This window comes from Nerophis ophidion, linkage group LG10 (assembly GCF_033978795.1).
Source record: "Nerophis ophidion isolate RoL-2023_Sa linkage group LG10, RoL_Noph_v1.0, whole genome shotgun sequence".
Taxonomy (NCBI): Eukaryota; Metazoa; Chordata; class Actinopteri; order Syngnathiformes; family Syngnathidae; genus Nerophis; species Nerophis ophidion.
Genome location: NC_084620.1, coordinates 45,631,878 through 45,644,142, shown reverse-complemented (window position 1 = coordinate 45,644,142; position 12,265 = coordinate 45,631,878). Strand labels below are relative to the sequence as shown.

At 39.8% G+C, this 12,265-nt stretch overlaps 1 protein-coding gene across 1 annotated transcript in view; it reads left to right on the top strand.

Annotated features, from left to right (window-relative positions):
• Window positions 1-668: 668 nt before the first annotated feature.
• The window catches only part of gal3st4 (galactose-3-O-sulfotransferase 4), a 107,453-nt gene continuing 95,856 nt past the window's right edge, over window positions 669-12,265 (top strand). The window contains exon 1 of the mRNA XM_061913910.1: window positions 669-797. Coding sequence (XP_061769894.1) covers window positions 760-797 — 38 coding nt within the window. The 5' untranslated portion in view covers window positions 669-759. The remainder of the gene's footprint in view (window positions 798-12,265) is intronic.

Genomic DNA, 12,265 nt, shown 5'->3' with positions numbered 1-12,265 from the left:
TATATATATATATATATATATATATATATATATATATATTTACATATATATATATATATATATATATGTATGTATGTATGGTACATAAATATACATATATGGTATATATATACAACCATATATATATATATATATATATATATATGGTTAGGGTTTGTTTGTTTCATGCTGTATATGTATATTTATGTACCATATATATGTATATATATATATATATATATATATGTATATATATATATATATATATATATATATATATATATATTGTATATATATATATATTGTATATATATATATACATGTACATATATATACACATATAATACATTAATATATACATTAATATATGTATATGTACATATATGCATATATTCACACATACATAGTTGTACTTACTATATATTTACTGTATATGCATATATGTATCTATATATATATACACATACTGTATATATATATATATATATATATATATATATATATATATATATATATATATATATATATATATTTGGACAATGAAGTTTCTCATAACCTTCAATGAGCTTCAGCATGAGACAAGCATGTGTAAGGAGCAGAGGGGGGCAGTATCATGTTGTTAGAAGATGAAGAGGGAGGGATTTAACTATATTGCACTCGGGTTTCAAGTGCTTGTTGGCACTGCTGTGCAGCAAAGTCTCCTTTGGCACACTAAAGGGACTACACATGGAAACTATATTTATTTCACTATTTGGAGGATGAACTCACTGTAATTCTCCTATGTTTTATTTTACACTATTCAACTATTCCAAGACAAGGTAAGGATTTGCTTCATTCTCTCAATTGGGAGTAGCAATAAGTCACTGGATGTGTGTTATTTTGGTGGGAGATCATATAGACTTGTTGCGATGTGGTCCACCTCTTCTGCTATTCTTATGCCCACTTAACAGCTTATGCTGCAAGCATTAGGTCACAGCAGTAATCTGGTTTCACTCAGCTTGCGACAACAACTCAATGTGAGCAGGTTCACTTTCAGTACACACTGTCATACATATCATTTTCAGTTTTTTTCCCCAAAATACCACAAGCATTTTTATTTGATTTGCGCTATAGACCGTGCTATGGCTCTTTTCTTGGGTTTCCTGTGACCGCGTGTGCTTCTGGAACCAACATGCAAGGCATATAGAGTTCTCTCCAAAAATGATGAAGTTTATAGAATTGACATAGTATCCAAAATATAACACAAGTTAAAGCCCATGGCTGGAGTAGTCAAGAGTATACAAACCCTGAAATTGTCTTTTACAGAAAGAGATGGTAAGCCAAGTGGGAGTCAGTGACATACGTAACTTCATCTGTAGACTTAACCTGCTTTCGGGCAGGTTTCCCGCCCCCCCTTCCTGTTGAACCTGAAGCGAGCTGTCAGACTTGGTGTGTGCGTTCATTTAAAATCCAGATGACTTAACTTAATTGGTATTTTCCACATTCCATAACTTGAATGCCATCCAGCAGTATACTCTACATTTAAAAGGTACCTGCACTTATTCCCAATCCTTATGTAAGACAAGAACACGTACTGTACGTTCAAATCAGGGTTGCCCATTACGTCGATCTACCAATCGAGCTACCGGTCAATCGCGGAGGGTGTCTCAGTCAATCGCCAGCCAGGCATAAAAAAAAAAATTCACCTAAAAAATAGCGATCATCAATCACTAAGACGTCACTTGATTGACATTCATGGCACGCCAGGGTCTTGTGAGATGACGCTGGCTGCCGCAAGCTCTATATTAAAAAAAATGACCGACATGAAGGCAAGAAACTCTCGAGCCGTACCTGCCGTCAAAACTCTAAAGAACGACTGCACAGTTCCTATCTTCACAACAAAAGCGCTGATTCATCCTGCCCTCTAATAAAATAAGTCTCAGAAAGCTGGCGTGCACATCCTAGCAAGCTAAGGAGTTTGATGCCAATGTATTTCTTGTAAAGTGCATAAAAAGGAGTACGGAACCTGTACAAATAACATCACCCCCCTCATGAACATGCCCCCCCTCCCTTTTGGCGCCGCCGAGCCACAAGGACCCGCCGTCGGTACGGAGCCCGCCGTGTCATACGCGCCAAGCGGGAGGAGGGGATGGGTAAATCCGGCCCCCCAACCCCGAGGCCCTGAGACTTCTGTGATATACTCGGATGCATGGCCCGTTTGGACGCATCGCCGCCGAGCCACAAGAACCCGTCGTCGGTCACGGAGCCCGCCGTGCCAAACACGCCAAGTGGAATGGGGGGAAAACTGGCCGGGGCCCGACATCCGTCCATTTTCTACTGCTTGTCCCTTTCGGGGTCGCGGGGGCATACTTGCCAACCTTGAGACCTCCGAATTCGGGAGACGTGGGCGGGGTTGGGCAGGCTGGGTTGAGGTGGGGTGGGGAGGTATATATTTTCGAGTATTTGTTATATACATATATATATATATATATATATATATATATATATATATATATATATATATATATATATGTATATATGTATGCATGTATGTATGTATGTATATATATATGTATTTATATATAAATATATATGTGTATATATATATACATATATATATATATATATATATATATATATATATATATATATATATATATATATATACATATATACATATATATATATATATATATATATATATATATATATATATATATATATATATTGATCTGAAAGTTTCCGTGAATGCGTGGGTTCCCTCCGGGTACTCCGGCTTCCTCCCACTTCCAAAGACATGCACCTGGGGATAAGTTGATTGGCAACACTAAATTGGCCCTAGTGTGTGAATGTGAGTGTGAATGTTGTCTGTCTATCTGTGTTGGCCCTGCGATGAGGTGGCGACTTGTCCAGGGTGTACCCCGCCTTCCGCCCGATTGTAGCTGAGATAGGCGCCAGCGCCCCCCGCGACCCCGAAAGGGAATAAGCGGTAGAAAATGGATGGATGGAAGTTTTCTGATAATTCACACACAATTTACACAATTTTTCTAACATATATATATACATACATACAGTATATATACAGTCCGTTCATGAATGAGTATATCCGTTCGGCCACCGTGTTCAATGGTGAAGTCTGATCCACAAAATTTGCAGGCAACATACCCCTTTCTTCCCCTTCGAGCTGTCCTGGCCCGCTCCCAATATTGTTGTACGGGTAGATATCGGGAGAATGGTTGCCCCGGGAGATTTTCGGGAGGAGTACTGAAATTCGGGAGTCTCCCAGGAAAATCGGGAGGGTTGGCAAGTATGCACGGGGGGTGCTGGAGCCTATCTCAGCTGCAATCGGGCGGTAGGCAGGGTTCACCCTGTTGTATCTAATTTCCAAGGGGCTGACCATGGCATTGGTTCCTGACAGCAGCACGTCCTGACAAGACTCAATCACATCCTGCATCCTCCTAACATTATCAGTAACATATTGTGTGCAGATAGAAAGATTTTATATAATACAGTGTTGGTGCTAGGAATTTTAAAAATGGGGCCCCAGGCACCACATCAAGTCATAAAAATGGGGTCCCACAGTAGATTTTTGGGGTCCCACTTTTTTGTAACCGTTTTGAAAACAAATGATAAATGTATGCATTTTCCTGTTATATCTCACATTCTATATATTTGGAAAAAGTGTCACGCCTGTAGATTATGTTTTGTTTTTTGCCATGTTTGCTCATGTTATGTTTAGTTTTTTGGACATTTAGTTCTGTCTTTGCACTTCCTGGTTCGTTTTTCGTCTCCATGCCAACCCATTTAGTTCCACCTGGTCCTCTAGTCACGTCCCTGTCCTCAGCCTCACACCTGTTTTCACCAATCATTACAGCTGCTATTTAAGCCATTTTTTTTCTGTCTTCGTTCTGACAACTTCACCTACCTATGCTGCACCTCCTTCATGCCCTCGAGCACCTTCTATGCCAGGGGTCGGGAACCTTCATGGCTGAGAAAGCCAAGAAGCCAAATACTTTAAAATGTATTTCCGTAAGAGCCATATAATATTTTTTTTTAACACTGAAAACAACTAAACGCGTGCATTTTTAAGTAAGAATATTTCTAGAGTATATTAGGTCTCTTGTTCTTTGTAATAACATTGTTATTCTCAAGCTAACTGTGGAGGGGGAGTGGCCTGCGGGCCTACAGCGAAGCGGGGTGTTGCGGATCGGCCTCGAAATCAACGACAGGTGCGTAGATTGCCCACCTGGGCCTTTTTATCTAATCACCTGTCTCTCTGTTATAAGCAGCAGCCAGGAGGAGAGACGGGGTTAGTGTTGGGGCTGGAGCCAGAGCGGGAGCGAGAACGAAAGAGAAAAAGACAATTGCTGGAAAGCAACTGATAGACTTATTGAAAAATAAAATAATAATGTAACCCTGAAACAGGCTCTCATTAAATAAATAACTTCTTACCATTAACGCAACTTCTTGAACAAGTGCGGTGGAGAACGGATGGATGGATTTAAAATGCATGAGAATGTTTTATATTTTGAACGTTATTTTTAACACTGTGATTACAAGTGGAATTATTCATTACTTATCATGTTAAGCAATGTCAGCTCAGATTTATCCGAGAGCCAGATGCAGTGATCAAAACAGCCACATCTGGCTCGCGAGCCATAGGTTCCCTAACCCTGTTCTATGCCTTCCATGCCATTGATCCATGCCCCTTGTACTTTTCCACGTAAGTTTTGTTATTCATGCCTTTGAGCAAGTGTTTTCTTTTCGTGTTTATAGTTATAGCCTCTGTGCTAGTCTTCTGTTTTCACAGCCCAGTCTTTTTAATTCCGCCCTCGTGCGCGCTCTTTGTTTATTCATTTTGAGTGTTAAATAAAACAATATGTACTCACGTTCACGGCTGGCTCGTTCCAAATTCCCTCTGCGTCGAAGAAACAACCGTAATCCTAGTCCAAGTTTGACAAAAAGGTTGTCATAAACGTTACTTAATTCATTACAAAAATAATACTAAAGAAAACATGTTTATGCATATGTAAATGTATTCAGTTATAAACATTCATCACTTTCTTCTTTCCTTCATGGATCTAAACTTTTTATATATATATATATATAAAAATAAATAAATGATAAATGAGTTGTACTTGTATAGCGCTTTTCTACCTTCAAGGTACTCAAAGCGCTTTGACACTACTTCCACATTTACCCATTCACACACTGATGGAGGGAGCTGCCATGCAAGGCGCCAACCAGCACCATCAGGAGCAAGGGTGAAGTGTCTTGCTCAGGACACAACGGACGTGACGAGGTTGGTACTAGGTGGGAATTGAACCAGGGACCCTCGGGTTGCGCACGGACACTCTCCCACTGCGCCATATATATATATATATATATATATATATATATATATATATATTTTTTTTTTTTTTTGTAATATTATCAGAATGTGTTTGTTCTATTTTTGGCCAAAGTAAGACAAAGAAAAACAATCTGAAGTTGTCTTTATTTTTTTAGTTTTAATGCCATAATTTTAATAGATTTACCTCCATGCGGCCCCTGAGCAAAAATTTGTTTCACACCCCTGCTTTAGTGGATCAGGTCCTTAAGTCTTTTATTAGAGAGAACAAAATAACGATGTGACTCGCGACTTTTTCCACCACAAGACAAGGCTAAAAACCTGTGTTGGTGGGGTTTTCGCTCTTCTCACTCAGCACCAAAAGGACAAAGTTTGTGTATGTCAACCAGCAAAATGATCTTTATTTTTGCAAAAAAAAAAGTGCATTGTGTCCAAATTTTCAAGGAGATGACCGCGGGATTGGTTTCTGACGGCAGAGCGTCCTGACAAGACTCAAAAATATCCTGCATCCACCCAACGCTATTAGTAATATTTTGTCTGCAGATTAGGGCTGGGCGATACGGCCTTTTATTAATATCACGATATTTTTAGGCCATGTCACGATACACGATATATATCTCGATATTTTGCCTTAGCCTCGAATCAACACTTGATGCATATAATCACAGCAGTATGATGATTCTATGTGTCTACAATAAAACATTCTTCTTCATACTGCATTAATATATGCTCATTTTAAACTTTCATGCAGGGAGGGAAATCATAACTAAGTCAATTTACCAAAACTATATTTATTAAACAGTTATTAAGCAGTGTCATTTCCAAAACAGAAAGTGCAAGATTGTCAGAGACATTTTAAAACAAGCTATTAATGTTTTTTAGATCTTCAAGATGGAAATTGTAGCTGTCATTATGATGTGCAGTGATGTTTTCAAATGACCATGAGTCTTGAACTATACAAAGTATTCCAATGGTTGAAATCTGCTCTTTTGCATGATATAGTTATTATGGTAATTTAATTAGTTACTATGCTAATCTAATTTGTTGCTATGGTAATATAAGTCACGGCAGCTCAGACAAGGCACCGAGCAGTGTGGGTGGTGAGCGTTCCCACAGAGTGTTTCCAGAGCGGTCAACCTGAAATGCGGGTGTCAGGGACAGACGCGGAAAGACATTTTTACAACAAAGTTCTAAAGCTTTGTGATGTATCAGATATATCACATTGTAAGTGTTTTTTTACCCTTCACTTTCATATTTTCCTGTGTCTGTTGCATTTTTGTTGCGTTTTGCTTGATTGTAAAACATGTCGATCAAAAAGGGGTGCGGCATTCATATGTTGTCAATATTCAGTGTTTTATCGTTCATAGTTAATATTGTAAATCCCACATTCTTCATTTTCATGTACATTCTGGGTGTCTTGTTCAGTAAAAATATGTAAAATTCCATTCTGTTTTTAAGACAGTCTCTCATAACTTTTTTAGCATTCAATCAGACATCATTGTGAGTTTTTGTGTTAGTGTTCCTAAAAATCAGATATACCGGCCCCCCAGACACATTTTTTTCTCTAAATTTGGCCCTTTGAGATAAAATAATTGCACAGGCCTGCTTAACACGATTAGTAATTAATATTTCCGCTTCTAATCACAGTGTTAAAATAACGTTCAACATATAAAACATTTTCATGCATTTTAATCCATCCATCCATTTTTCTACCGCACCTGTTCAAGAAGTCGCATCAATGGTTATTTTATTTATTATTGGTTAGCTTCAGAATAAAAATATTGTAAAAAAAAAAAAATACTTATTATACTCTAAAAATGTTGGCCTTACTTAAAAATGCATGTAATTAGTTGTATTCAGTGTTAAAAAACCTTATATGGCTCTCACGGTAATACACTTTAAAATATTTGGTTTTCATGGCTCTCTTAGCCAAAAAGGTTCCCGACCCCTGGTATAAACTCAACTCATCGTGTTTGGAGGAAGAAGAATACTGAGTTGTATCCCAAGAACACCACACCTACTGTGAAGCATGGGGGTGGAAACATCATGCTTTGGGGCTGTTTTTCTGCTAGGGGGACAGGACGATTGATCCGAGGATTACGTGGCATCACACCAGAAGGCAGCGACCGGAGGCAGCAATTATTCTCTTGTGACAGCCAAAACTGTCCGAATGATCCCTTCGACTTTAAAAACATTTGTCTGTAGACTAAAGTATTTTACTACTATTTGAAGAGGACATGATGAACTCAATCGATTTATCCCAACACACATGCAGTACTTGGGTGGAGGCCCCTCAGCAGATACTTCACTCGCCTTCCTCCCACGGAAGACAAGGGGAGTTCAACAGCAGATGATTCACTGCAAGGTTGATAGTGGAATCACACTCCACTGAATCGCATCGTTGAATCTTCGCTGTTGTTCAAAGCTTTCAAAACTGCATGCAACCTAACAGCCAAATGCATGAACCTCATTAGAGATGTCCCATAATGGCTTTTTTGCCGATATCCAAAATTGTTCAATGCTTACTTACCGATTCCGATATCAACCGATACCGATTTATACAGTCGTGGAATTATTATTATGCCTAATTTTGTTGTGATGCCCCGCTGGATGCATTCAACATTGTAACAAGGTTTTCCAAAATAAATCAACTCAAGTTATGGGAAAAAAATGCCAACACTGCCATATTTATTATTGAAGTCACAAAGTGCATTATTTTCTTTTTAACAGGCCTCAAAACAGCAGCTTGGAATTTGGGGCATGCTCTCCCTGAGAGAGCATGAGGAGGGAGAGGTGTGGAGTGGGGGTGTTGGTTAGTAGTTGGGGGTAGCTGGGATGTATATTGTAGCCTCCCGGAAGATTTAGTGCTGCAAGGGGTTCTGGGTATTTGTTCTGTTGTGTTTATGTTGTGTTACGGTGCGGATGTTCTCCCGAAATGTGTTTGTTATTCTTGTTTGGTGTGGGTTCACAGTGCGGCGTATATTTTTAACTGTGTTAAAGTTGTTTAAACGGCCACCCTCAGTGTGACCTGTATGGCTGTTTAGCAAGGATGCTTGCATTCACTTGTGTGTGTGAAAAGCCGTAGATATTGTGTGATTGGGCCAGCACGCAAAGGAAGTGTCTTTAAGGTTTATTGGCGATCTGTACTTCTCCCTACGTCTGTGTACACAGCGGCGTTTTAAAAAGTCATTCATTTTACTCTTTGAATCCGATACCGATAATTTCCGATATATTAATATCGGCAGTCCGATATTATCGGACATCTCTAATTATAATTACTTTATTTACTTCTATAATATACATAAATTATTGTCACATATTGAAACATAAATCATCGATTTTCTTAAATATCAGTACCAAACAATCTACTGTATATATACATACCGGTATTTTCTATAATTAGGCTAACCCAATTCTTACTCTATTGTAAGTATTAATGCTTACTGATTACTGAATGACAATATATAAAAATAAAATACAACCAAGAGTAGTGTTCACTCTTAGTTGTGAAAAGTAATCCCCTGTTTTCCGTGATTCGCCAACTGAGCAAGAACAAGGATGAGGCGTCGCATTTTTCCTTGTTGTTTCTGCTGCTGAAATACAAGTAGATACCTCTTTCAAGATGGCTGCCGAATTTCTTGCGCTCCAGCATCCAATGCGGTGTCTACGAATATGATGTCTGTGATTTTTAGTTGCGGGTGTTATTTTATGGTCCATACAGGTCACCATCAGTGTGACCTGTATGGCTGTTGACCTAGTATGCCTTGCATTCACTTGTCTGTTTGTAAAGCCGTAGTTCAGGGGTCTCAAACTCAATTTACCTGGGGGCCACTGGATGCAGAGTCTGGGTGAGGTTGGGCTGCAAGAATAGATTTCTTAAAAAATGTTTTGCATACTCCTCAGCATGTCTAGTTGTACAGTGGGGCAAAAAAGTATTTAGTCAGCCACCGATTGTGCAAGTTCTCCCACTTAAAAGGATGACAGAGGTCTGTAATTTTCATCATAGGTACACTTCAACTGTGAGAGACAGAATGTGAAAAAAAAATCCAGGAATTCCCATTGTAGGAATTTTGAATAATTTATTTGCAAATTATGGTGGAAAATAGGTATTTGGTCAACCATGCAAAGCTCTCTCTGATGGAAGGAGGTTTTGGCTCAAAATCTCACGATACATGGCCCCATTCATTCTTTCCTTAACACGGATCAATCGTCCTGTCCCCTTAGCAGAAAAACAGCCCCAAAGCATGATGTTTCTACCCCCATGCTTCACAGTAGGTATGGTGTTCTTGGGATGCAACTCAGTATTCTTCTTCCTCCAAACACGACAAGTCGAGTTTTTACCAAAAAGTTCTATTTTGGTTTCATCTGACCACATGACATTCTCCCAATCCTCCGCTGTATCATCCATGTATCCATTTTGGTAAAGACTCAACTCGTCGTGTTTGGAGGAAGAAGAATACTGAGTTGCATCCCAAGAACACCATACCTACTGTGAAGCATGGGGGTGGAAACATCATGCTTTGGGGCTGTTTTTCTCCTGAGGGGACAGGACGATTGATCCGTGTTAAGGAAAGAATGAATGGGGCCATGTATCGTGAGATTTTGAGCCAAATGTTAAGATCCATGCTCGGATCTTACATTATTTGGTTTTGAGTCTTTTGTGTTTATCTTGTTGGTTCATGGACGCTTCCGATTCTTAGTTTGTGCACTTCCTTGTTTGTTTTGGTCACCATGGCGACTTGATTGGTCCACCTGTATGGGCCGTTTGACGCAGACCTGTTTTTTATTATTGGTTCTGTATTTAAAGCTGCCTCCTCCCTTTGTTCTGCCTGGGCTCGTCACTTGCTCTATGCAACACGCACGTTTGGTTAAGTTTGTCCTGTTCTGGCTTGCTAAGTTCCTCCTTAGCTTCTGTGCGCTCGACACGCGCTTCTGTGGACTTTTTATTGAGTGCTAGTGTTTAGCCTAGCTCCCCGTGCGTTGCACGCGCTTTCTTTTGCATTTGTATCAGTGTTCTTTTATCAATTTATACATGAAATCAAGTCTTACCTGCTACTCCTCTCTGTCTGGTCCTCGTGCATCCCGGGGGTGACGCAACACGCGCACACGTTGCGCGCCGAACGTGACACCAAAACCTCCTTCCATCAGTGAGAGCTTTGAATCGTTGACCAAATACTTATTGTCCACCATAATTTACAAATAAATTATTTAAAAATTCCTACATTGTGAATTCCTGGATTTTTTTTTCACAGTCTGTCTCTCTCAGTTGAAGTGTACCTATGATGAAAATTACAGACCTCTGTCATCATTTTAAATGGGAGAACTTGCACAATCGGTGGCTGACTAAATACTTTTTTGCCCCACTGTATAATGATGTTTCAAATTGTATTCCTTGTGCACCGCAACATTCTCTGTGCAAATAAGACACGTCAGGGTGCCGCTGTGCTCAACAAAGAAATATTTCATCTCCCACTTTTCCTGCAATTGTATTTGCTCATCACTAAGCTTTCTCTTCACTGCAGGCTTCGAAAAAGACATGTTTGGGGTGGCGGAATATATTTGTATTTGCCGACGCATGGCGACAAATGTTATTTCCGCAATGTGTGTCGTTCCGCTTTTCCTCCCTACAGCGAAAATAGCGAGGGATAGCGAGCACAAAAAAGTGACGGCTCCAGGAGTGTTATCCGGCGTCATATAGAAATATATGTAGTGTTCATCGTGTGAGGCAATGCAAATTAAACAATAAAAAAAACAAATAATGGTTTGAATTGGTCCAGGTTATCGGGGACTGTTATTACTGACGGACAGGTGTCGCGGTGTAACTGCAGCCAGGCAGTAAGAAAACCCTCGTCTCCATGGCAACTTTCACTCATTTTCCGCTTTTCCACCAATGCAGGGGTAGGCAACCCAGAATGTTGAAAGAGCCATTTTGGACCCAAATAACAGAAATCTTGCATCACGCAAGTGATGTCAATATTCGGCCCGCAAGAGCCACATACCACACCGTGATTGGTAGATTACTTCAGCTCCGCACACAACGCTGTCAAGCGCCATTTTAATAAAACTTGCGGGCCGTGTTAACAGTAAACTTTCATATTAAGGTGCGGGCTGCAATTGGCCCGCGGGCCGCGTGTCTGAGTCCCCTGCCGTAGATATTATGTAATTGAGCCGACACGCAAAGGCAGTGCCTTTAAGGTTTTTTGGCGCTCTGTACTTCTCCCTACATCCGTGTACCACTATGTACAGCGGCGTTTTAAAAAGTCATACATTTTCCTTTTTGAAACCGATACCGATAATTTCCGATAATACATTTTAAAGCATTTATCGGCCGATAATATCGGACATCTCTAAACCTCATGATTTCATGCGTTGGCATTGTTAAAACTCAAGTATCCAGCTCGCCTTTGAAGGAAGCCTTGAGTATCTGTGTCTACGTTCTATTGTTGATACACTCTCATCACTGGCTTCTCCATGTCTTCTGCCAGGTGCGTGTTGAGAATAGCCACACCACCAATCTTCTTTAAACAACTTGGAAAGGCGGCTGAACCTCGTCATCGCCACAAGATTCCGCAGCCTTTCCAAATCTGTGAAAGTCTATACCTCAGTATGGCAGATCGCAATAAAATGGCTTGCTTTAAAGAAAAATTACTGTTCTTTTCGGACCGCAGGGCGCACCGGATTAAAAGGCACACTGCCGATGAGCGGGTCTATTCAGGTCTTTTTTCATACAAAATGAGCATTAAAGGGGTCATATTGTGATTTTTTTCTAAATTTAAAACCATATCTTGTGGTCTACATCAGTGGTCCCCAACTAAGATTGGTACCGGGCCGCAGAAGAATTTTTTATAAATTTGTATTTATTAAATCAACATAAAAAACACGATATACACTTACAATTAGTGCACCAACCACAAAAACCTCCCTTTTTCATGACAAAAACCTCCCTTTTTCATGACA